Source organism: Mesoplodon mirus (genome assembly GCF_964341445.2).
Source record: "Mesoplodon mirus genome assembly, chromosome: 10".
Lineage (NCBI taxonomy): Eukaryota > Metazoa > Chordata > Mammalia > Artiodactyla > Ziphiidae > Mesoplodon > Mesoplodon mirus.
Genome location: NC_138986.1, coordinates 673150 through 701054, shown reverse-complemented (window position 1 = coordinate 701054; position 27905 = coordinate 673150). Strand labels below are relative to the sequence as shown.

Genomic DNA, 27905 nt, shown 5'->3' with positions numbered 1-27905 from the left:
ATAACCGTAAGCTTTTGGGATCTGCTCTGCACAGATGGCTGGCTGGTCAAGCACTCACGGAGGTTAGGGTGAGGGGGTGCTGGTGCACAGCAGACCCTGGGCTGGGAGCAAAGGCATGTTCTCACCGGTGAGCAAATCTAGGGAGCAGAAATGATGTTCACTCCTGAAAAGAAGAGCTCAGAGTGAAGCTGCCTGGATGGAAACAGCCTCCCGACTTCTTCCAAACTTCACCGAGAAAACTTCTGAGGTCCCAGAAAGGAACTAAAGGCATTCTGATGCACTTGACGTCCCAGTGCTGCCACGAGGCCAAGAGTGCCCGGCCCTGAGCGCCCTACTCCACCTGGGGGAGGAAGGGCTCAACCCACTGAGGAACCAGAAGACCAGGCCTCCAGGGGACAGCTGGTGGCTATTTTGCAGCTTCTCTTTGTCTATGCATAAGCCTCTATGTGCAGCCCTCCTGCCAGGCTCCCTTGGAGCTTATGGAGGAGATGGCGACACACAGAGTGCAGGCCTGGACCCAGTGCTCATGTTGCAGGGACTGCAGGGCACACACAGACGCTCTGGGCTAATCCTAATAACGTTCCGGGGGAAGTGAGTTTTGTTCTTAATATTGACTCAAACAGCGTCATATAACTTCAAGTAACCAAGATTTTAAAAATCTGTCTAAAATGGAACAGTGGGCAGAATAAGAGACTCTTACAAATGCAGAGAAGCACGGCTCCGGCTGGACTAGCATACCTGAATACTGAACACAGAGCATGGCAGCTTGGTCGTGGGCCACGGCAAACTGCTTGCTGAGCCTGCTTGACAGAGGACTCTCCAAAGGGTGCTCCTTACTTTAAGGAAGATAAGAGAAAATAATTGAGATAGCCCAAAGTGGCATTAGAAATAAAAAATAAACTAGAAACAAGGTGAATGTTTCCCTGTTTACATGTATAACTTTATTCCATAAAATTTATATATATGTATACATGAATTTATATATATATAAACTCTTATTCAAAACCATGAAATACCACCTATATGCTGCCTACAAGAGACTTACTTCAGAGCTAAAGACATATACAGACTGAAAATGAGAGAATGGAAAAAGCTATTTCATGCAAAGGAAACTACAAGAACACAGGAGTAGCAGTAATCGTATCAGACAAAACAGACTTTAAAACAAAGGCTATAAAAAAAACAAAGAATGGCATTATATAACGATAAAGGGAGCAATACAAGAGGATATTATACTCATTAACATACATGAACCCAATACAGGAGCACGTAAATATATAAAGCAAATATTAACAGACATAAAGGGAGAAATTGACAACAATACAATAATGGTAGGGGACTTTAACACCCCACTGACATCAGTGGACAAATCATCCAGACAGAAAATCAATAAGGCAACATTAGTCTTAAATGACACAATAGAGCAGTTGGACTTAATAGATATCTACAACATTCCATCCAAAAACAGCAGAATACACATTCTTTTCAAGTGCACGTGGAACATTCTCCAAGATAAATCACATGCTGGGCTACAAAACAAGTCTCAACAAGACTTCTCTCTCCCCACTGATAACCACTAGTTTGTTCTCTACATCTGTGAGTCTGTTTCTGTTTTGTTATATATATTCATTTCTTTTATTTTTTAGATTCCATATATAAGTGAGATCACACAGTATTTGTCTTTCTCTAACACATTTCACTGATCATAATGCCCTCCAAATCCATCCATGTTGCTGCAAATGGCAAAATTTCATTCTTTTTATGGCTGAGTAATATTCCATTGTATATATGTACCTCATCTTCTTTATCCATTCATCTATCGGTAGACATTCGGGTTGCTTCCATATCTTGGCTATTGTAAATAATCCTGCTGTGAATATTGGGGTGCATTTGTCTTTTCAAATTAGTGTTTTTGATTTTTTTGGATATACACTCAGGAGCAGAATTGCCAGGTCATATGGTAGCTCCATTTTTTTTTTTTTTTTTTGAGGAACCGCCATACTGTTTTCCACAGTGGCTCCACCAATTTACATTCCTACCAACAGAGTAAAAGGATTTCATTTTCCCTACGTCCTCACCAACATTTGTTATTTGTGCTCTTTTTGATGATGGCTATTCTGACAGGTGCCAGACGATATCTCTTGATTTTGATTTTCATTTCTCTAATAATTAGTGATATTGAGCATCTTTTCATGTACCTGTTGTCCACCAGTATGTCTTCTTTGGAAAAATATAAATTTTTTAATCAGGTTGTTTGTTTTTCTGATGTTGAGTTGTATGAGTTGTTTATATATTTTGGATATTAATCCCTTATCAGTCACATCATTTACAAATATTTTCTCTCACTCCGTAGGTTGTCTCTGTTTTGTGGATGGTTTCCTTTGCTTTGCAAAAGCTTTTAAGTTTAATTAGGTCTCATTTGTTTATTTTTATTTTGTTTTGTTTTGCCTTAGGACACAGATCCAAAAAATATTTCTATGATTTATGTTAAAGAATGTTCTGCCTTTGTTTTCTTCTAGGAATTTTATGGTTTCTGATCTTACATTTAGTCCTTTAATCCATTTTGAGTTTATGGTGTTAGAGAATTCTTTTTCATGTATCTGTCCAGTTTTCCCAGCACCACTTATTGAAGAGACTATCTTTTTCCCCACTGTATATTCCTGCCTCATTTGTCATAGATTAATTGATCATGGTGTGTGGGTTTATTTCTGGGCTCCTATACTGTTCCACTGATCTCTGTGTCTGTTTTTGTGCCAGTGCCACACTGTTTTGATGACTGTAGCTTTGTAGTATAGTCCAAAGCCAGGGAGCCTGATTCCTCCAGCTCCATTCTTCTTTCTCAAGATTGTTTTGGCTATTCAGCATCTCTTGTGTTTCCATACAGATTGTAAATTATTTGTTCTAGTTCTGTGACCCACCTAACTTTTTGACTTCATCTGATAAAATTCTCCTAACATCACTAAGCTCCAACCTACAGGCTGGTTCTCAGCTCTTCAAACAATGGCTCCTGCCCTGACTCTCCTCCTCCTCCAGCCCAAGCGCTGCCTCTGCAGAGTCCACGGCACTGAGCGCGTCCTGCCCGCATTCCCTGCCAGCATTGCGCTTCCTTTCTCTACCACACTACCCACAACTGTATGCTTGTTTACATGTTCCTGGTCTGTCTCCCACTCTAAGCTATAGATTCACCACTGTCTCTGTAAGGAAAGAATATTTCAACTTGTCTACCTGCTTTCAGAGTTCCATAAAAATCACAGATTTCAAAATAAGACAATCTTGAGATGAAAACTAATGAGCCTATGATGTCAGCTCCACATACAGCCAAGGTCAATAGATTCAAATGGCCTGGTCTGCTTCCTACACAGAACCTCTAGCTTAGACACCTGGTTTCAAGGTTAAAGGAATCAAAAATGATTCCAAACCCTCCTGTATTTATTTGAGAACGAGTCATTCCCTTTGTGCACTTTTTAAATGTGTTTAAAATTTTCCTTTTCCTTGAAGCACTTTCTGTCTGCATTCATCCAGGTTCCACATTATGACATAATCTTGTGATGCAGAACAGATGAGAAGCGGACTCACTCTGTTTCCAAATGCCACGGCGGTGATTGGCTGATGGTGTCCTCTTAAGATTAGCAGCTGAAGAAATTAACAAAAAACAGAAAAAGCATAGATTATAGAAAACACTTAAAAAACAGAAGAACATAACATAACCTCAATCCTAAGGAACTAAATGCATTGAGTTTTTCAAACATATTTATTTCATACAGTCATTTCAACTTCATCTATTAAAACTGCTGTTCATGCACTGTTAAATTACTCTCTCATGTAAACCATTTCACTGTTTTTCAGGATCACAAATGGCACACAAGTGATTACATCCTCCCTCTGTTTCTTCTCTATTTATTAATTAAACAATGCATATTGCATCCCCACTCCATGCCAGAAGAGTAACAGCTAAATATTGAAGGATAAGGAAAATAACAAGGATTTGACAAGAGGAGGAGAGCATTTGGGTCGCTGGGGAAGCAAAGTGTGTTCAAGAAACTGCTGGTCCAAGTAAACTAAGAAGACGAAGCGAGGGCTCCCCTGGTGGCGCAGTGGTTGAGAGTCCGCCTGCCGATGCAGGGGACATGGGTTCGTGCCCCGGTCCGGGAAGATCCCACATGCCGCGGAGCGGCTGGGCCCGTGAGCCATGGCCGCTGAGCCTGCGCGTCCAGAGCCTGGGCTCCGCAATGGGAGAGGCCACAGCAGTGAGAGGCCCGCGTACAGCAAAAAAAAAAAAAAAGAAGACGAAGCAAGAGGAAGTTTGGGTCAGGGTGCAAATGCCCTGACAACTACATACACAGCCTAGATGGAGCTCTGGGGAGTTAGAGGCCAGCAGTGTACAAGCAGAGGGATGCAATGACCAGATTTGTTTTTCACGAACATAAATTTCTGCAAGTACAGAAGAGAGACCAGAGTGGAGGATACAGTGGAAACCAAAATATTCCAAAGGAGATACAGCATAGGCTTGAGCTAAGGAGGCAGAGGTGGAAATGGGAGGGATGACCAATGGACCAAAGGGATGGAAGAAAGGACAAAAGCCAAGACAGTCAGCTTCATAGGCTGAAATCTTAGGTGAATAATGGCGTAAGAAAGAGAGGAAACACAAGAGGAGGATGGGGTGGAATCTGCATGGACGTGGGGCGCTTCGCCCAAGGCAAGTTGAGGTGCTCTCAAGCCAACCTCAAGTGGACAGCAGGCACTCTGCTGTGAAGGCTCTGCTTCAAACGTGAGGCCTAGGAGAGCCCCACCTCCGGCCACAGCTAACTCATCCGCACCAACCTCCTGATGAGAAGGACAAGAAAAACCAGGCAAATTTTGCAAAAAAAAATATTTTTAAGACATCAGAGAGTAACGAAGGCAATGCATTATTAAGATCAGAGAAGAAGAAAAGCGAGGGGAAGGATCCGAGCTACAAAAGGCAGCTCCTGACAATTCCAGTGGAGCATCTGAGAAGTGAGATATTTACTGGGCTGGAGGCACAAAACGGTGTAAATAGATGCATCATTTCAGGGCATAAACCAAAGGATCTTACTGGGAGAAGAGGAAAGAATTCCGTCCCGTTACAAAGTACTTCTGAGAACAGACTCAATACCCTTAAGGTGGAGACTCTATATACTGTTTTCTTTGAAACACTACAGGTGGGGACTTCCCTGGCGGTCCCGTGGTGAAGACTTCGCCTTCCAGTGCAGGGGGTGCGGGGTCAATCCCCGGTCATGGAGCTAAGATCCCACATGCCTCATGGCCAAAAACCCAAAACATAAAACAACAGAAGAAATACTGTAACAAATTCGATAAAGACTTTAAAAATAAAAATACAGGACACTCAGTTAAAACTGAATTTCAGATAAACAACAAATAATTTTAAAAAAACAACAAAACACTATGAGTGGATTTTAATAAATTGCTGCTTTAAAAAAAGAACACAACCTACTCAGGTGGGAGGGAGGGGTATGTTGCCAAACTTTCTAGGCTTAGAGCAGGAACCCAAAGGACCAGACCAAGGAGGGAAGATGAACTGGAAACATAAGAGCCCTCACAAGCACTGGACCCACTTTTTTTTTTTTTTTTTAAAGTTGAACATAATTTCTTTTTTTTCTAATTAATTAATTTATTTATTTATGGCTGTGTTGGGTCTTCATTGCTATGCACAGGCTTTCTCTAGTTGCGGTGAGCGGGGGCTACTCTTTATTGTGGTGCACGGGCTTCTCATTGCAGTGGCTTCTCTTGTTGCGGAGCACAGGCTCTAGGCGTGCAGGCTTCAGTAGTTGTGGCACGTGGGCTCGGTAGTTGTGGCTTGCGGGCTCTAGAGCTCAGGCTCAGTAGTTGTGGCACAGGGGCTTAGTTGCTCCACGGCATGTGGGATCTTCCCGGGCCAGGGCTCGAACCCGTGTCCCTTGTATTGGCAGGCAGATTCTTAACCATTGCACCACCAGGGAAGACCTGGACCCACCTTTGAGTCCCCTCAATCCCTGACTGGATCAGGGTCATCTGGGGTTGCTAGTGCCCACGACTTGCCAACTACCAGAAGCAAACATAAATTCTTTCTGGAAGAAGCTAAGTGACAGAGCCTCAAACTAGCTGTATTTTTTTTCATATATTATGTCCAGCAATCAATCAAAAACAATCAGGTACTCAAGGAGACAAGACCATTCGGTCAAAAAACAAGAGAAATAAGAAATGATGGAAAACACCCACAAGTCGTTTAGACCTTGAAACCAAACCAGAACTGATCCAGGTGTCAAAACTACTAGATAAGGACATTTAAACAGTCATTATAACTTCATTTCATATGTTCAAAAGGTTAAACAGAGGCTTAGCATATATTTTAGAAAGACCCAATTCTAACTTCAAGAGATGGAAACTAAAATGAAAGATGAAAAACACACTGAGTGGGATTAAAAGCAGATTAGACATTGCAGAAAGAGAAGTAGGTAGTCTAACTAGGCCTATATCTGTTAAAGAAAATGAATCAATAATTGATAACCTTCTGAAACGGAAAGCACCAGGCCAACATGGGCTCACTGGTAAATTCTACTAAACATTTAAGAAAGAAATCAGACCAATTCTCCAAAACGTCTTTCAGAAAATAGAAGAAAAATAAGAGGAAACACTTCAGAAGAAACAGAGGGAATACCTCCTTATTCATTCTGTGAAGCCAGTATTACCTGAATACCAAAACCGGACAAAGACATGACAAGAAAAGAAAATTACAGATCAATACCTCTCAAAAACAGAGATGCAAAAATCCTCAACAAAATATTTAACATATTAGCAAATCAAACTAAACAATGTATAAAATGAATTATAAACCATGACCAAATGGGATTTATTCCATGTATGCAAGGCTGGTTCGACATTCAAAAATCAACTAATCCACCATACCAACAGGCTAAAGAAGAAAAATCATACAAAAACATCAATAAAGGTAGAAGAAGCATTTTAAAAATCCAACAACGATTCATGATTAAAAAAAAACTCTCAGTATTCTAGTATCTCAGCATAATACAGAATAGCTACAAAATGTCAAAAGTTGTCATATGTAAAGGTGAGAAACTAGAAGTTTTCCCACTAAGATCAGCAACAAGGCAAGGATGTCCCCCTCACCACTCCTTTCACCATCATACTGGAAGTCTTAGCTAATGCACTAATACAAGAAAAGAAAAGGAATAGTGTCTGAGAAGGAAGACGTAAAACTGTCTTTGTTCACAGATGTTTCCATGATTGTCTATGTAGAAAATCCAAAAGAATGAACAAAAAACTCCTGAAACTAAGCAATTTGTAGGAAGTTTGCAGGACACAAAGTTAATATATACAATTCTGTTGCTTTCCTATATACTAGCATTAAACAAGTGGACTTTGAAATTAAAAATACAATAACATTTACATTAGCAAAAATGTAATGTAATATGAAATAGGTACAAATCTAACAAAATATGCATAAGATCACCATGAGTAAAATTATAAAGCTCCGTTGAAAGAAATCAAAGAAGAACTAAATGAATGGAGAGATACTCCATGTTTGTGGATATGAAGACTCAACATTGTCAAGATGTCAGTTCTTCCCAACTTAATCTACAGATTCAATGCAATCCGAATGAAATCAACAAACTTACTCTGAAGTTTACATGGAGAGGCAAAAGACCGAGAACAGCCACATAATACTGTAAAATAACACAGCTGGAGGACTGATCTACCTGAGTTCAAAGCTACTCCAAAGCTCCACCAATTGAGACTGAGTGATGTTGGCAAAAGAAAAGACAAACAGATCACTGGGAGACAGCAGAGAGCCAGAAAGAGTCAACCGACTTTTAACAAAGGAACAAAGGCAATACAGTGGAGAACACTATACACTTCTAGAAGGTAACATAGGAGAAAATTTAGACAACTTGCGTTTGGCAACGACTTTTTAGATAAGACACCAAAGACATGAGTCATGAAAGTAAAAATTAATAAGCTGGACTTCGTTAGCATTAAAAATTTCTGCTCTGTGAAAGACACTATCAAGAGAATAAAAAGACAAACCACAGACTGGGAGAAAATATTTGCAAAAGACATATATAATAAAGGACTGTTATGCAAAATATACAAAGACCTCTTAAGACACAACAAGAAAATAAACAACCCAATTTAAAAATGGGCCAAAGACCTTAACAGACATCCCACTAAAGAAGATATACAGATAGCAAGTAAACATATGAAAAGTATATGTCATCAGGGAAAGTCAAATTAAAACAGCAGTAAGATACTACTATACACTTGTTAGAATGGCTAAAATTCAGAACACTGACAACACCAAATGCTGGCGAGGATGTGGAGCAACAGGAACTCTCATCCTTTGCTGGAGGGAATGCAGAGTGGTGTGGCCACCTTATTAGAGTTTCTTACAAAATGAAGCATACTCTCATCATACAACTCAGCAATCCTGCTCCTTGGTATTTACCAAAGGAGTTGAAAATTTATGTCCACACAAAAATCTGCACAGAAATTTATGTTTATAGCAGCTTTATTCACAATTGCCAAAACTTGAAAGCAACTAAGATGTCCTTTAGTAGGTGAATGAATAAATAAACTCTGGTCCATCCAGACAATAGAATATGATTCAGCACTAAAAAGAAATGAGCTATCAAGTCATGCAAAGACATGGAGCAACCTTAAATACATATTACTAGAGAAAGAAGCCAATCTGTATGATTCCAACATACAACATTCTGGAAAAGGCAGAACTCTGGAGACAGCAAAAGATCAGCGGTTGCCAGAAGATGGGGGTAGGGAGGTATGAATAAGCAGAGCAAAGAAGAATTTCAGGCAGTGAAAACACTGTATGGTACTAGAGTGGTGGGTACATATCATTATACACTCGTCCAAACCCACAAAATGTACAACACAGAGGGTGAACTCTAAGGCAAACTATGGACTTTGGGTGAAAACAATGTCAATGTAGGTTCATCGACTATAACAGATGTACCATCTGGAGGATGCTGAGCACGGGGGAAAATATGCATGTGTGGGTGCATATCACAGGTACATAGGAACTCTCTGTACCTTTCCCCTCAATTTTGCTGTAAACCTAAAACTGCTCTTAAAAAATAATGGCCTCAAAATACAAAAAGCAAGTAAAAAGTAGAATCCAAATGGAAATGTGTAGCCAAAATTCCAGAGTAAGAAATATTACCAGGGATAAAGCATGTCACTTCATAATGTTAATGGAGTCACTTCACCAAGAAGACATAAAGATACTGAACATTTACATGCTTAATAACAGAGCTTCAAAATACATGGAGCAAAACTGATAGAAGAGAAATAGACAAATTCACATTTAGAGTCATAGATTTCAATATGCTTTTCTCAATAACTGACAGAGCAGGTGGTCATAAACAGAAGACTAGAAGAACACTATCAACCAACTCGATCTAACTGACATTACTAAAACAAAAGACACACAAATATTCATAGCAACTTTCTTTATAATATTCAAAAGTGAAAATAACCTAAACGTCCACCAACAGGAGAATGGATAAACAAATTACAGTATATCCATACAATGGAATACCACTCAATAATAAAAAAGGAACAAACTGTTGATACATGCAACAATGTAGATAAATCTCAACATAATTATTCTAAGTGAAAGAAGCCAGACAAAACGAGTAAAAGCTGCCTGATTCCACTTACATAAAACTCTAGAAAATGCACACTAATATAAAGTTTATATTTAGAATACATAAAGAACCCCTTCAAATCAATAGGAAAAAGATAATTCAGTAGAAAAATGGCAAGAGATTGAACACATATATCACAAAAGAGAATGTCCAAATGGTCAATAAATGTGCACAAAGGAGTTAAACCTCATTAATCATCAGGGAGTTGCAAATAATAATTAAGTACCACTACACCCACCAGAAGGGACAACATTAAAAGGACCAAGTGTAGGTGAGGATGTGGATCAGCTGGAAGTCTTACCCACCATGTGAAGAAGGACAGGTTGGTACAACCACTTTGGAAATCTTAGCTTAAACTTTTAGACTAAATATATGCATTCCTTAAGACTCAGCAATTGTATATATATGTGCGTCAAAAGACATATAAAAGAATGTAGCAATCAAAATATGGAAACCAACCAAACCTCCAATAATAGTAGAACGGATAAAGTGTGGTCTAGCCATACAACGCAATACTGCACAGCAATGAAAACAAGCAACGTGGATAAATCTCATAAGCATAATGGCAAACCAAAGAGACCAGCAAAAAAGAATGTGTAACGTGTGACACCATTTATACAAAGTTCAAACACGAGCAAAGCTACGTGCTAGAAGTGGGGCCAGAGCCACCTTTGGGGAAGAGAGAAGGGAGCACCAGCTGAGGCAGAACCTGGGTGGTGGCCGCCGGCTGTGTTCACTTTGTTATTATCACTACAATGTGCACCTTAACACCTGGGACACATTTTTCTAAGTATTTTACGCTCGATAAAAAAACAAGAGAGATCAAGCCAGAGATCAGAATGTAGGGTCAACTCATCAGTGCAAGTTGTGTTGAAGAAACACATAAAAACCTCTCTTAACTAAGTGGGAAAGAAATCAAAATACAGATTTCCCTTCAGCAATGATGAACAGCTTCCACTATTAGTAAAGTGATTGCCAGCATAATTGAAAGTTAAAGAAAATTTCAAAGCAAGTACAGTTTTGGTTTGTATGTACTGTAATCACTATTCTCAAACTCCTGAAGCCCAAAATGAAGATAAAAACTATCCCAATACCAAAAATGTTGATAGACTTTGCTTTTTTATTTCTTACAATAAAACCTGCTTTTAAGAGTATTAAGATAATTATATTAGTCATGAAATAATCTTTAGAAAGAAAACTGATGTCTTTAAAACTCTATCAGTTTGATGTTAAAGATTCTGCAATAAACACAATAAACTCCCTTAAATGTTGTATTAAAAATCTACAATTAAAATTAAAAGTTCAACTTGTCTTGATTGTGTTAAGAAGAACCTCTTCTTGTTTATATTCTTATTCAAGAAGAAATTTTAAATGAGTTTAAATTATTTAAATTTATTTTTAAATGAAGTGATTCCAGTTTATTTCCTAAAAGTCAAAACTTAATATGCTTTGTTTTGTTAGCATTTTTTTCCCATAGCTGGGAACTGAATCCACAAAGGGCAAAATCACCCAAAGAGCATCAGAGAAACAGAGCTTGATGGAAAATTTCTGTGACTTAACAAACAAACACGTATAACTTTTTAAATACCTGGTGAGGAGGTTCCTTGGTGTCCCATACACAAAGTTCGTTTCCATCTAAGGGGAAAGCACAGGACTGCCCACTGCAGGTGAGCTGAAGGTGGGATGCGGACTTCTTGGAATGCACCAGGTATTTTTCCACGACTACATCACCTACGTGGCCATCATTCGTGGAGAAAATCTGTTGTGGTTCTTCCATCTTCAACCTGAAACACAAAGTACATATAAGAGGACTATGGATATGGTATTTCATGCAGAGGACAGTCTGTTGTTTACTCATAATTACCAATATGATCACACACACGTCACACCTGGTGACTCGTCTTCCCTCCCCACCCCCAAGAAAAAGAAAATCACTGACACCCCAGAGGTTCCCTGTCACGACTGCTCACTGCTCCCACGGGCTTTCAAGTTAAGCAGACCTCAGTTCCAGCGCCACGGCTCCCACTGAGCAGAACTTGCTTCGACGCAGAGCGCCTGCTCCCCCACTGGGGACGGAGGGAACGCCACCCTCGCAGAGGCCTCGCGAGGCCCAAACGATGCTCCAGCACCGGCACCGATAAGTGCTTTCAGAGAGCCACGACCAAAATCGAAGACTGTTACCAACGACTAAGATGCAAAGTTATGTTCTACACTGATGAACAAGGGCAGTGGTGAACTACAAAACAAATCCATACCCGTTGCGCATCTGGGACTCGCTCAACTAGTTCACAACATTCTAGGTCGTTAAAGTTGGTTATCTCGGCTTATACAACCACCGGTTCACTGGCTGTGTCTTATAAAGCATCAATCGGTGACACACGGACAGAAATGAAAACAGTCTCAGACCTGTCCCACTTCACAGGCAGTAACTTCGTAACAGCTACCAGGTTATACACACGCGGCAGTAGCCCTGGGTCACCCCTGATTCCGCACCGCCTCATGGGCACCAGACACACCTGAAGCCTCAGCTACGAAGTCGTGAGCAAAGCGCCTAGCCGTCCGGTCACCAAGCTGGTTGTTTAGATTCAAAGAACCCAGCCATGTGGTCACCATGCTGGCTGTGTGGACTCGGCCTCGACAGGCCTCATGGGGGAAGTGGTAGTTAACACAGAAGACGACTCTGGACAGTGACCAGCAGAGATGGGGTGGGGCTAAGAAGTGGGGGCAGCTGATGCTCCCGAGGGGAGATCCTGGGATGGTCGCCACTGAACAGACCGCAGAGCAGGGCTCATCCTTATGCTCAGGTGACCCTAGGGAGATACTGAAGGCTGCTGAACAAAGAATTGAGACAATCAGGGCTGCCCGGCTGGAAATGCACACGTCAATCTGGCCGCAGCGCCGGGGGTCAGAGTCGAGAGGGGCTGGGTGGGCTCGACGGGGCTAAAGCCAAGCCCAGGCCGGGGGTCTGGCCCAGAGAGCCTGGTCAGTGGCTCTGCAAGGACAACGGAAGGTCAGCCAACACCTCAGTTCCCACCCTCTCCTTCCCTTGCAGACCTTTCCTGTCCCCACATTTCTCTTAACTGCACAACCGTTTTCCTAGTTTCCAAGTTTCCAGGCACAAAGCTTGAGTGAATATTAATTCCTTCCTTTTTTTTGCCCTCATATCCAATCCATGCCCAGCCCTTTCTTTCTTCGTGGGGAATTTCAGATTTGTCCCTCAAACACCCAGCAAGTGAAGGGTCATGCCAATCCTAAAAGTATAATCTGCTGTGGACACCTGGTGGATTACCTGCTAACATTGCAGTGATTCTCTCTTTCGGGGGCCAGAATCCCATTAGCACAGAGGCAAAGAACGCGGAAGCCGAGGGCGAGCGGGACGCTGCCGTGGGGGGTGTGGCGCAGAGGGGGCGCTGTGTAGAGAAGAGCAGGACTGGGTCTGGGCCGCTGGGTCCCAGCATGTGGTTCTACTCCTTCTGTCTTGGATCTGGTGGGGTTTCCCTTCGTCTAGGCTATTCTGTTATCTCCAACCAGAGAGCCCTAAATAATGGACTACCTGATTTCATTCCAACTGTGAAAAGAAACAGCACACAATTTGAGACGGCAGGAGCGCAGGACCTCGGCGGTGGGAAGTTCACCGTCAGCGGGGACCGGCCGAGGGACCTCAGGCTGGGGCTCCCACGCAGCACCCACCCGCATGACAAGGAATGTATGGATCTAGACTCCCCAGGCCACTTCATGGAGGGTGACCCCCCAGCATACACCTGGGTCGATGGGTGGGGCTGTAATCACCTCCCAGCCTGCAGGTGCAGGGGTCACGATTTAACAAGACAAAGCAGACAAACAAAAACATGTTACCTAAGAAACTCTGTTGGGAATAACCCCAAAGAAGGCAGGAAGCACTTCCAATAGGAGGTGGATAGAAGGCCTTATTTTAGCACCTGTAAGGCCAGACACCAGACCCAGTCAGGCCTTGTGCACCCCCCTATCTCCCCAGGACACACATTCTCTGTAGTAATGAATCAGAGACTTTGAAAGACTTGAGAAGCCTGCGATGTTTGGAGAAAAACAAAAATAAAATGCGTTCAATATTTTAAAGCACATTCTTCCCTAATTTACAGATTGGTTTTACTTACTTATTTTACATTTTCCAAGATACAGCAGTGAGCTTCATATAAAAAATAGCTAAGTGTTTCAAAGCTACCATGATTTGCTTTGCAAGTTTTATAATTTTAAAGTACCCAGTGCCTAGCACTGCTGGCACGTGGAAATGATGGGTGTACGTGTCCCCAGTGGATGAAAGGAAGCTACTGTGCCTCCTTCCGCTGTGTTTTGAAAGCATAAACATTTCAAGAAACACATGAAATGATATATCAAAAGTCACAATTGTTTCAAAATTTTTAAGAATCCACCCATCAAACTGTGATAAACTGTGTTGTATGTGTCTTATTTCAACTGTCTTAATCTCTTCTGTAGTTCCTATAGAATTTAGCACCATGATTTGCAAATAGTACTTTCATAGATATTAACATGTAGATTTGTGTTTATCAATAATACATAATACCACTTAATTCTTACAATAACCCTTTAAAATGATTATATTTTTTCCCATTTTCCAGGGAACAAAATCAGAAAAATTAGAAAGTGTTAAGACTAGTCAGTGGAATCGCCACATCTACACTTTCTGACTCGTGGTGGGTGGCACCTCCACCAGGTGCTTTTATGTAACCTCACAACCCATCTGGTCCCAGAAAGCGTTGCCTCAGCAGAGAAGGAAACACACTGAGGGGAGGCGCGTGGGTTTGTGCTCTGTCACTCAGGGCCACCTCAGTGGCTTGGCATCTATGCCCACAGCGGCAGGTGACCATGCTCGGAGCTGCCATCTACAAACCTACTCACACTGTTTATTCTGACTTGAGCCCCAAGAGGACTTGCCAACCCTCGGGACCAAATGCATGGTTTGGGCTGGTCTCTCCCAGGACATAGATGTGGTTTTCCTTTGCACTGAGTTGCAGCCCATCCCAACTAATTCTAACCAACAGGCTGAGCAGAGCCCAGGACAGAACTCTGGACAGCCAGCTGAGCTGGGAATATCACCCTGAGTGTAAGAAACAGACCATTTTAATTTTCAGGGACCAGACAAACACTTGGGAAATAATAGCAAAAACAACTGAATTTCAGATGGATTGCAGGTTACCAAACACCATTAAAAAATAAAAAACAACGAAGGGTTCAAGATGGCGGAGTAGAAGGACGTGCTCTCACTCCCTCTTGCGAGAGCACCGGAATCACAACTAACTGCTGAACAGTCATCAACAGGAATACACTGGAACTCACCAAAAAAGATACCCCACATCCAAAGACAAGGGAGAAGCCACAGTGAGATGGTAGGAGGGGTGCAATCACAATAAAATCAAATCCCATAACTGCTGGGTGGGTGATTCACAAACTGGAGAACAATTATACCACAGAAGTCCACCCACAGGAGTGAAGGTTCTGAGCCCCACGTCAGGCTTCCCAACCTGGGGGTCCGGCAACGGGAGGAGGAATTCCTAGAGAATCAGACTTTGAAGGCTAGTGGAATTTGATTGCAGGACTTCGACAGGACTGGGGGAAACAGAGACTCCACTCTTGGAGGGCACACACAAAGTAGTGTGCACATCGGGACCTGGGAAAGGAGCACTGACCCCGTAGGAGACTGAACCAGACGTACCTGCTAGTGTTGGAGGGTCTCATGCAGAGGCAGGGGGTGGCTGTGGCTCACCATGAGGACAAGGACACTGGCAGGAGAAATTATGGGAAGTAATCCTTGGCATGAGCCCTCCCAGAGTCACCATTAGCCCCACCAAAGAGCCAGGTAGGCTGCAGTGTTGGGTTGCCTCAGGCCAAACAACCAACAGGGAGAGAACCCAGCCCCACCCATCAGCCGACAAGAGGATTAAAGTTTTACTGAGCTCTGCCCACCAGAGCAACAGCCAGCTCTACCTACCACCAGTCCCTCCCATCAGGAAATTTGCACAGGCCTCTTACATAGCCTTATCCACAAGAGGGCAGACAGCAGAAGCAAGAACTACAATCCTGCAGCCTGTGGAACGAAAACCACATTCACAGAAAGATAGACAAAATGAAAAGACAGAGGACTATGTCCTAGAGGAAAGAACAAGTAAAACCCCAGAAAAACAACTAAAGGAAGTGGAGATAGACAACCTTCCAGAAAAAGAGTTCAGAATAATTATAGTGAAGATGATGCAGGACCTCAGAAAAGAATGGAGGCAAAGATCTAGAAGATGCAAGAAATGTATAAAAAAGACCTAGAAGAATTAAAGAACAAACGGAGATGAACAATACAATTACTGAAATGAAAAATACTCTAGAAGGAATCAATAGCAGAATAACTGAGGCAGAAGAACGGATAAGTGACCTGGAAGACAGAATGGTGGAATTCTCTGCCATGGGACAGAATAAAGAAAAAAGATTGAAAAGAAATGAAGACAGCCTAAGAGATCTCTGGGACAACATTAAATGTAACAACATTTGCATTATAGGGGTCCCAGAAGGAGAAGAGAGAAAGAAAGGGCCCAAGAAAATATTTGAAGAGATTACAGTCAAAAACTTCCCTAATATGGGAAAGGAAATAGCCACCCAAATCCAGGAAGCACAGAGAGTCTCAGGCAGGATAAATCCAAGGAGAAACACAACAAGACACATAGTAATAAAACTGACAAAAATTAAAGACAAAGAAAAATTATTGAAAGCAACAAAGGAAAAATGACAATGTACAAGGGAACTCCCACAAGGTTAACAGCTGATTTCTCAGCAGAAATTCTGCAAGCCAGAAGAGAGTGGCAAGATATATTTAAAGTGATGAAAGGGAAGAACCTACATCCAAGATTACTCTACCCAGCAAGGATCTCATTCAGACTCGACGGAGAAATCAAAAGCTTTACAGACAAGCAAAAGCTAAGAGAGTTAAGCACCAACAAACCAGCTCTACAACAAATGCTAAAGTAACTTCTCTAGGCAGGAAACACAAGAGAAGAAAGGACCTACAAAAACAAACCCATAACAATTAAGAAAATGGTAACAGGAACATACATATCAATAATTACCTTAAACATGAATGGATTAAATGCTCCAACCAAAAGACACAGGCTCTCAGAATGGATACAAACACAAAACCCATATATATGCTGTCTACAAGAGACACACTTCAGACCTAGGGACACATACAGATTGAAAGTGACGGGATGGAAAAAGATATTCCATGCAAATAGAAATCAAAAGAAAGCTGGAGGGCTTCCCTGGTGGTGCAGTGGTTCAGAGTCCGCCTGCCAATGCAGGGGACACGGGTTCGTGCCATGGTCCGGAAGGATCCCACACGTTGCGGAGCGGCTGGGCCCGTGAGCCATGGCCGCTAGGCCTGCACATCCGGGAACTGTGCTCCGCAGTGGGAGGGGCCACAGCAGTGAGAGGCCCGCGTACTGCAAAAAAAAAAAAAGAAAGCTGGAGTAGCAATATTCATATCAGATAAAATAGACTTTAAAATAATGTTCCAAGAGACAAGGAAGGACACTACATAATGATCAAGGGATAAATCCAAGAAGAAGATATAACAATTATAAATATTTATGCATCCAACATAGGAGCAACTCAATACATAGGGTAACTACTAACAGCTATAAAAGAGGAAATTGACAGTAACAAAATAATAGTGAGGAACTTTAACACCTCACTTACACCAATGGACAGATCATCCAAACAGAAAATTAATACGGAAACACAAGCTTTAAATGACACAATAGACCAAATAGATTTAATTGATATTTATAGGACATTCCATCCAAAAACAGCAGATTACACTTTCTTCTCAAGTGTGCATGGAACATTCTCCAGGATAGATCACATCTTGGGTCACAAATCAAGCCTCAGTAAATTTAAGAAAATTGAAATCATACCAAGCATCTTTTCTGACCACAACACTATGAGATTAGAAATCAATTACAAGGGGAAAAAAACACAAACACATGGAGGCTAAACAATACGTTACTAAATAACCAAGAGATCACTGAACAACTCAAAGAGGAAATCAAAAAATACGTAGAGACAAATGACAATGAAAACACGACGATCCAAAACCTATGGGATGCAGCAAAAGCAGTTCTAAGAGGGAAGTTTAGAGCAATACAAGCCTACCTCAAAAAACAAGAAAAGTCTCAAATAAACAATCTAACCTTACACCTAAAGGAACTAGAGAAAGAAGAACAAACAAAACCCAAAGTTAGTAGAAGGAAAGAAATCATAAAGATCAGAGCAGAAATAAATGAAAAAGAAATAAAAAAACAATAGCAAAGATCAATAAAACTAAAAGCTGGTTCTTTGAGAAGATAAACAAAATTGATAAAACATTAGCCAGACTCATCAAGAAAAAGAGGGAGAGGACTCAAATCAATAAAATCAGAAATGAAAAAGGAGAAGTTACAACAGACACCACAGAAATACAAAGCATCCTAAGAGACTACTACAAGCAACTCTATGCCAATAAAATGGACAACCTGGAAAAAATGGACAAATTCTTAGAAAGGTATAACCTTCCAAGACTGAACCAGGAAGAAATGAGGGGCCCCAGCGGTGAGAGGCCCGCATACTGCAAAAAAACAAAAAAAAACCTTATGATCATTTCAATAGATGCAGAAAAAGCTTTTGACAAAATTCAACACCCATTTATGATAAAAACTTCAGAAAGTGGGCATAGAGGGAAACTATCTCAACATAATAAAGGCCATATATGACAAACCCACAGCAAACATCATTCTCAGTGGTGAAAAACTGAAAGCGTTTCCTCTAAGATCAGGAATAAGACAAGGATGTCCACTCTCACCACTATTATTCAACATAGTTTTGGAAGTCCTAGCCACAGCAATCAGAGAAGAAAAAGAAAGAAAAGGAATACAAATTGGAAAAGAAGAAGTAAAACTGTCACTGCAGATGACACGATACTGAGAATCCTAAACATGCCACCAGAAAACTACTAGAGCTAATCAATGAATCTGGTAAAGTTTCAGGATACAAAATTAATGCACAGAAATCTCTTGCATTCCTATACACTAATGATGAAAAATCTGAAAGAGAAATTAAGGAAACACTCCCATTTACCATTACAACAAAGAGAATAAAATACCTAGGAATAAACCTACCTAGGGAGAAAAAAGACCTGTATGCAGAAAACCGTAAGACACTGATGAAAGAAATTAAAGATGACACCAAGAGATGGAGAGATATACCATGTTCTAGGATTGGAAGAATCAATATTGTGAAAATGACTATACTACCCAAAGCAATCTACAGATTCAATGCAATCCCTATCAAATTACCAATGACAATTTTTACAGAACTAGAATAAAAAATCTTAAAATTTGTATGGAAACACAAAAGACACCAAATAGCCAAAGCAGTCTTGAAGGAAAAAAAACCGAGCTGGAGGAATCAGACTCCCTGACTTCAGTCTATACTACAAAGCTACAGTAATCAAAACAATACGGTACTGGCACAAAAACAGAAATATAGATCAATGGAACGGGATAGAAAGCCCAGAGGTAAACCCATGCACCTGTGGTCAACTAATCCATGACAAAAGAGGCAAGGATATACAATGGAGAAAGACAGTCTCTTCAATAAGTGGTGCTGGGAAAACTGGACAGCTACATGTAAAAGAATGATGTTAGAAGACTCTCTAACACCATACACAAAAATAAACTCAAAATGGATTAGAGACCTAAATGTAAGACTGGACACTATAAAACTCGTAGAGGAAAACGTAGGAAGAACACTCTTTGACATAAATCATAGCAAGATCTTTTTTGATCCACCTCCTAGAGTAATGGAAATAAAACAATAATAAACAAACGGGACCTAATGAAACTTAAAAGCTTTTGCAAAGCAAAGGAAACCACAAATGACACAAAACGACAACCCTCAGAATGGGAGAAAATATCGCAAATGAATCAACGGACAAAGGATTAATCTCCACAATATATAAACAGCTCATGCAACTCAATAGTAAAAAAACAAACAACCCAATCCAAAAGTGGGCAGAAGACCTAAATAGACATTTCTCCAAAGAAGACATACAGATGGCCAAGAGGCACATGAGAAGCTCCTCAATGTCACTAATTATTAGAGAAATGCAAATCAAAACTACAATGAGGTATCACCTCACACCATTTAGAATGGGCATCATCAGAAAATCTACAAACAACAAATGCTGGAGAGGTGTGGAGAAAAGGGAACCCTCTTGCACTGTTGATGGGAATGTAAATTGATACAGCCACTATGGAGAACAGTATGGAGGTTCCTTAAAAAACTAAAAATAGAATTACCATATGATCCAGCAATCCCACTACTGGGCATATACCCAGAGGAAACCATAATTCAAAAAGACACATGCACCCCAATGTTTATTGCAGCGTCATTTATAATAGCCAGGACATGGAAGCAACCTAAGTGTCCATCGACAGACGAATGGATAAAGAAGATATGGCACATATATATAATGGAATATTACTCAGCCATAAAAAGGAACGAAATTGGGTCATTTGTAGAGATGTGGATGGATCTAGAGACTATCATACAGAGTGAAGTAAGCAGAAAGAGATAAACAAATATCATATATTAACGCATATATGTGGAACCTAGAACAATGGTACAGATGAACCGGTTTGCTGGGCAGAAATAGAGACACAGATGTAGAGAACAAACGTATGGACACCAAGGGGGAAAGTGGTGGGGGTGGGGGTGGGATGAATTGGGCGATTGGGATTGACGTGTATACACTAATATGTACAAAATGGATAACTAATGAAAACCTGCTGTATAAAAAAAAAATAAATTTCAAAAATTCAAAAATAAAATAAAATAAAATAAGTATTGAAAAAATCTGAAACAATAAAGACAAATAATCAACATCCTGTCAATTGAAGAAAAACGTGCAACCTAGAAGTTGAGAGTTAAGTTTTATTTGGGGAACTTACTGAGGACTATAGCCTGGGAGGCAGCCTCTCACATGGGTCTGAGGACCTGCTCCAAAGTGGTCAGGGAAGAGCCAGGATATACAGGAGTTTTTGCTGAAAAACAAAACAAAACAAACGAACAAGAAACCTGTAGTCGAACAACGAAAGATTACTGCTAGTCACAAAGAACAGATATCTCAAGTTAATGCTTTTCGTGCTTTTATATATATAGGAAGATGCAAGAGTCTAGGCTTGTTGAAATCATTCCTTAGGTATGCACCTTACCTACCTAGGCCCAGTACCCTGGTTTTCCCCATCCTGAGTCCCCTCAGTGTGCACCGTGGCAGATGGCTTGATGGCAGACAATGTTCATTGTTTACTGGGATGGCAGGTGACATTCTTTATCCACTATCCTTAAAAATTAGAGAGCTATTATAAATAAGTGAGAAAAGGCTTAAAACCCATTATCCTGCAGCCAGGAAAACATCCCTTTTGAGGCTAAAATCTGTATGATTTCTTTCCTTCTGCTAACTTTGAGTTTTGTTTGTTCTTCTTTCTCTAGTTCCTTTAGGTGTAAGGTTAGATTGTTTATTTGAGATTTTTCTTGTTTCTTGAGGTAGGACTGTATTGCTATAAACTTCCCTCATAGAACTGCTTTTGCTGCATCAAATAGGTTTTGGGTTGTCGTGTTTTCATTGTCATTTGTTTCCAGGTATTTTTTGATTTCTTCTTTGATTTCTTCAGTGCTCTCTTGGTTATTTAGTAGCCTATTGTTTAGCCTCCATGTGTTTGTATCTTTCACAATTTTTTTCCTGTAATTGATACCTAGTCTTATAGTGTTGTAGTCAGAAAAGACACTTGATATGATTTCAATTTTCTTAACTTACCAAGGCTTGATTTGTGACCCAAGATATAATCTATCTTGGAGAATGTTCCATGAGCACTTGAGAAGAAAGTGTATTCTGTTGTTTTTTGGATGGAATGTCCTATAAATATCAATTAAGTCCATCTTATTTCATGTGTCATTTAAAGCTTGTGTTTCCTTATTAATTTTCAATTTGGATGATCTGTCCATTGGTGAAAGTGGGGTGTTAAAGTCCCCTACTATGATTGTGTTACTGTTGATTTCCCCTTTTATGGCTGTTAGCAGTTGCCTTATGTACTGAGTTGCTCCTATGCTCGGTGCATAAATATTTATAATTGTTATATCTTCTTGGATTGATCCCTTGATCATCATAGCGTGACCTTCCTTGTCTCCTGTAATAGTTTTTATTTTAAAATCTATTTTGTCTGATATGAGAATTGCTACTCCAGCTTTCTTTTGATTTCCATTTGCATGGAATATCTTTTTCCATCCCCTCACTTTCAGTCTGTATGTGTCCCTAGGTCTGAAGTGGGTCTCTTGTAGACAGCATATGTACGGGTCTTGTTTTTGTATCCATTCAGCCAGTCTGTGTCTTTTGGTTGGAGCATTTAATCCATTTACATTTAAAGTAATTATTGATATTTATGTTCCTATTACCATTTTCTCAATTGTTTTGGGTTTGTTTTTGTAGGTCTTTTCCTTCTCTTGAGTTTCCCACCTAGAGAAGTTCCTTTAGCGTTTGTTGTAGAGCTGATTTGGTGGTGCTGAATTCTCTTAACTCTTGCTTGTATGTAAAGTTTTTAATTTCTCCATCAAATCTGAATGAGATCTTTACTGGGTAGGGTAATCTTGGTTGTAGCTTCTTCCCTTTCCTCACTTTAAATATGTCCTGCCACTCCCTTCTGGCTTGCAGAGTTTCTGCTGAAAGATCAGCTGTTAACCTTATGGGGATTCCCTTGTATGTTATTTGTTGCTTTTCACTTGCTGCTTTTAATATTTTTTCTTTGTATTTAATTTTGATAGTTTTATTAATATGTATCTTGGTGTGTTTCTCTTTGGGTTTATCCTGTATGGTACTCTGCACTTCCTGAACTTGACTATTTCCTTTCCCCTGTTAGGGAAGTTTTTGACTATTATATCTTCAAATAATTTTCCCAGACCCTTTCTTTTTCTCTTCTTCTTCTGGGACCCCTATAATTCGAATGTTGGTGTGTTTAATGTTGCCCCAGACGTCTCTGAGACTGCCTTCAATTCTTTTCATTCTTTTTTCTTTACTCTGTGCCCTGGCAGTTATTTCCACCATTTTATCTTCCAGCTCACTTATCCATTCTTCTGCCTCAGTTATTCTGCTATTGATTCCTTCTAGAGTATTTTTAATTTCAGTAATTGTGTTGTTCATCACTGTTTGTTTGCTCCTTAGTTCTTCTAGATCCTTGTTAAATGTTTCTTGTATTTTCTCCATTCTGTTTCCGAGATTTTGGATCATCTTTACTATCATTACTCCGAATTCTTTTTCAGGTAGGTTGCCTATTTCGTCTTTATTTATTTGGTCTTGTAGGTTTTTACCTTCCTCCTCTGTCTGTAACATATTTTTCTGTCATTTCTTTTCCTTTTTTTTTTTCTGACGTGTGGAGCTGTATTCCTGTCTTACTGGTTGTTTGGCCTGAGATGTCCAGCATTGGAGTTTGCAGGCAGTTGGATAGAGCCAGGTCTTGGTGCTGAGATGAGGACCTCTGGGAGGCCTCACATCAATTAATATTCCCTGGGGTCTGAGGTTCTCTTGTCAGTCCAGCAGTTTCGACTCGGAGCTCCCACCACAGGTGCTCGGGCCCGACCTCTGGCCTGGGAACCGAGATCCCACAAGCTTTGTGGAAAGAAAGAAAGGAAAGAAAGAAAGAGAGAGAGAGAGAGAGGGAGGGTGGGAGGGAGAGAGAGAGAGAGAAAGAAAGAAAAAGAAAGGAAGGAAGAAAGGAAGAAAGGGAGAAAGGAAGAAAGGAAGAAGGAAACAAGCAGTACAATATCAAAGAATATAAAACAAAATAAAATTCGCAAGATAAAAAATATCTTAGGAAAAATAAAACTATAATTGAAACAACCAGTCGATCGGGGTTCCTCCCATCCCCTTTGGTGTCCGTGGTCCCCACCAGTGCCCGGTTGGCGCCCCAGCTGTGCAGAGATGTGAATTTCACGGCCTCCTAGTACGCCATCTTCTCCTGCTAGTTTTTCACCAAAAAACCCTTCCACTTTCTCCCTAGAGCCAAACCACATTTCCCGGCCTCTCTGGAAGTCGCACAACCCAGCTGAATGCAGGGAGAAGCTGCAGCCCTACGCACAGGCTCAGCCCCACCAGCACGAGCCTCCGTCCACCAGAACACCAAGAGAGAGGGCGCTTAGTGGAAAGCACCTGGTCACCTGAGCTGCTACCCAGTAGTGTTCACCTGACCAGCAGCACTGGGTTGGAGTGCTGAAAAGCAGGAAACGAACTTCTACTGTGTCAGGCACTGAAACGTGAGATTATTTGCAAAAGCCTGCCCAGACGCACACAGAACCCAGTATGCAGATGGTCCACGGTGCTGTACAGAGCATCTGGCTAAACTCCACTTTGTAATGACCTGGAAGGCAGACCCCTCTCTCTGATCCTGTAGCCCTCAAGGAAATGATGGGAAAGAACCAGCATTGGTAGCCCACGCTTAAAGTTGGCTCAAGCAAGCTGAAGCGAGTGGAAACAGAAAGTATCCAGAAGCCTGGGGGCTTCAGGGAGGCAAACTGGAATGGGTTGCCCCTCAAAGCTCGAAAGAGACCAGGGACCATCTAGACTCAGCCTTCCCGGAAAGGTCAGGTCAAGGATGGTTACCTTCTCACTCAAGCCTTTAATTGTACATAACCTCCAGGTCTCAGCCATTCAGTTTCAAGAGAGACAAGAGAGCAAGTACACACAGAGAAAAGAAGAAGTCAGGCTTGAACAGCACACCCGGTGGGACTGAGGTAGAACTGCCGGCTGGCAGGTGGAGCTGACGGGATGAACACAGCCAGGAGCCCACACGCTCCTGGGAGAGCCAGGAGGCCAGAGAAAGGGCACAGCAGGCACGACGGCTGACTGCTTAGGCCTGAGCATCTCTGGGCCCCCATCTTCACAGCTGCAGGAGGGGGACCATGGCAGCCCCCTTCTCACAGACCACTTTACACGAGGCCATGAGAGGTCTGAGGGGTCTGAGAGGAGGACCAAAGGCTTCAGAAAACAACCGTCCGGTCCCCAGGCAGTAGAGTCAGGTCCACTTGGGAAACTCCTCCAACACCCACTCCACCTGATTTCAGCACTGCTATGGACCTGTCTCCCTTAGGAAGGGGAGAGTCTCTGGATGGGGAGCAGTTCATGGGTCACTGGACCATGAGGAACCATGTCCGGGCCTGACGGGGAGAGCAGTGCATGCTGAGAGTCCTCTGTGTCCTGCTGAATGCCCTGCCCAGGTTGTGCCCCGAGGAGGTGGGTTCTCCTTGTGGGCTCAGAGCCAAAGCGGACTTCTGGCTTTAGTCAGATAACGGAGGCTGCCCCTGTTCCCCAAGCCATTCCTTCCCTTCTGGAAACTACAAGATCCAGCTTCCTTGGAGCTAAGTGCCACCACGTGGTTGAGTTCTGGCCAGGGCAGCAGGATCAGGGAGTATGTGGGATAAGCAATGCAGGCCACTTACAAGCCCAGCCCAGAAAACCCTCCCACCTGACTCTCTTCCCTCCCCCCACCCCCTGGCTAGATGGAGAGGCCTTGGAGGGCCTACTGAGGAGGGAACCACCAGGTGGAGAGATGCTGAGGAGTGGCATCCGGCCTGAACAGCCACAAGGACCCTGTGGGCAGGAAGCATGCTATTATCTGTTCAGGGTCCTTTGCTTCTGCACTAGTCTACCCACACTGACAGAAATCCTTTAACCTTTTTCATGTACAAAAGCAATACAATGCAAAATATTTAAACAGTGCAAAAATAATAGAGTTGGCCTTTCCCTCCCTACCTCCCCTCCTTGCTGTGTCTTCCCCGGGGAAAATCAATGTAAGAGTCCAATATGCGCATCACAGGAACAAGTCTGAGAGGACACACTACAGTTAGTTTCTAATAAGGTTCTTGTGTATCTCAGGCTACAGAAGCACCTTAGGAAAATCTGGAGACAGTGGCTGCTAGAGAGACTATTGTTTTAAAGTTAAGTCAGTAAACCCCAGACAGCTAGAGGCTGTATATTCAAGACCCTTTCACTGATACAGCAGAGCATGTAAATTGCGCAAAATTAGAAAATCCAGACTAGAAAAAAAAAAAAAAGGGGCACCACTGTTAAAACCTTGCACATCTTCTGTTTTTATTTTCCTTTGTATAAATGTGTATAGGTATATTTTTTAGAAAGAGAAAACTACTCCCTTTTGAGTAAAAAAGATCGTAATCTTTCTCTTTTAGCAGCTAAGCCAGCCAGAGATGTGCCAATTTATTCTTGAGTTAGGAAAACACAGTGTGGTAGTCAGACAGCAGGTTGAGTGCCCACAGGCACCATAATTAAAGTACCCTTAATGGCTTACTTTGTAGCAAAAGAAAATATAAAGTTCTCCACATTCGCCAGAACCAGAGACAGGTTCTAATTCTAGCTCCTCTGAGGACAGAACTAGTATAAAAATGGAGCAATGGCTGATCACGGAGGTATGGGAACACTACCAAATTATACTCAGGCATTCCCGTGACTTTAAGTCCTTTCCTAAGTTATTAAGCACTTTAAAAGGTATTACTACTCTTTATATTTAGCTGCTTTAATTTAAAAAAAAAAATTTGATATACTCTTTCTGTTGGTCAGGCTGAGGAAAGCCTGATTTTACAAACCTGTGGTTCTTGAAACACAAATTTTGTACTTCTATGCCATGTGAATGAAGAATGTTGCCTGCCATATCAGTAAACACAGGATGTTGCAGCCATCAAACCATCACATTACAGCATCCCAACGGTGCACCCTGAGGGGACTCAGGATGAGAAAACACAGGATACTGGCCCCCAGTAGCTGAAGTGCATATCAAAGAATGATTTCAGTGAGCCCAGACTCTTGCATCTTCCCATACATAGAAAAGCACTAAATTCCTTAACTTGAGATATCTGGTTTTCTTTAACTAACAGTAATCTTTTGATGTTCCGACTACCTGGTCTTTGTTACAAAAATTCCTACATATCCTGGCTTCCCCCTTGCCTCTTCGCAGCAGTCCCTCAGAGCTATCTGAGAGTCCTGTCTCCTGAGCTTGAAGTCCTCAGAATGTCCACCGAATAAAACATAAGTCTCAGCTTTTAGGCTGTGCATTTTTTTCAGTCCACACCACCATGACTTGTTAGGCAAGCACAAATCATTGACTACCAATAGCAGTAATGATGCTAAAGTTTTAAAGTCAATCTTTTCCAATGATTTAAAACAGATCCAGATGTATCTCTATAACCTACACACTCTCTTGTATTCCAGTCTGATATGCTTCCTTGACAGGAAAATGTTAAACTTGGAACAGCCCCGGTTCAGTGGGTGTCACAGGTAACCAGATACTTGTTGCAGGAGGAAGTGTTGAGGTCCACTACTGCCATCTCATCATCAACCCCAACCAGTAACTACCCACCTGGATACAACTTCTCCTAACTTCAGGCAAATCAACCCCCCCAAAATAATCAGCCTTAAGTCTGTCATGTCTCTTTTACATGCCCAAAGGTGACAGCAAATGTAACTATTCAATGCGGCAACAGACACATTCTTTAACCCAACACATGACAATCTCCTTAGCAACATGACCAACCCACATCTTGTAGCTACTTAGCAGAGTTCAGGTCCTGTAGAAAGGAGCACAAGGGTCACTGCCTGTTTTTAATATTTACACTCCACCTGTTTCCACAAAAGTGATTCATTAAGTTCTAAAATGAAACACAGGAATTGGAATCAACACGAAAGTGTGATACTAAAATGCACATAATCTTTCTTGGGAGAATCTTTTCCAATGGCCAACAGGCCTCCATTAACACCATATTCCAAATTAACAAAATAAATCCTGAATATAACTACAACTTCAGTCTGAAGCCTCTCTTAGGAGCATTTCGAGAAGTAACACAGTTAAGAGAAACAGAGAACAGGTAACAGGTGCCCGGACAACGGTCCCTCGGGCACACCTGCTTCTCACCTGGGGATCCTCTGGGACCTGACGCTGAACTCGCCAAGTGGACGCGCAATCCAGGTGAGCACCCTGCGGCGTAGGGCCAGCGCCCCGCCCCCGTCGCCCTGGTTACGAGCCCACGCAGCTCGGCGCCCTCACCACCTCGCCATTCTCGCGAGAACCCGGAGCC

General features: G+C 41.7%; 1 protein-coding gene across 1 annotated transcript; it reads right to left on the bottom strand.

Moving 5' to 3' along the window:
* Positions 1–112: 112 nt before the first annotated feature.
* WDR27 (WD repeat domain 27) lies at positions 113–27895 on the bottom strand. Its single transcript, XM_082634038.1, has 8 exons — positions 27743–27895; positions 20726–20818; positions 13255–17179; positions 12991–13111; positions 11290–11485; positions 3577–3633; positions 739–836; positions 113–163 (listed from the first exon to the last, which is right to left on the bottom strand). Exons 3-7 carry the CDS (start codon positions 13436–13438, stop codon positions 834–836), a joined length of 561 nt encoding a protein of 186 aa, XP_082490164.1. The 5' UTR covers positions 13439–17179; positions 20726–20818; positions 27743–27895; the 3' UTR covers positions 113–163; positions 739–833.
* Between the last annotated feature and the right edge of the window lie 10 nt (positions 27896–27905).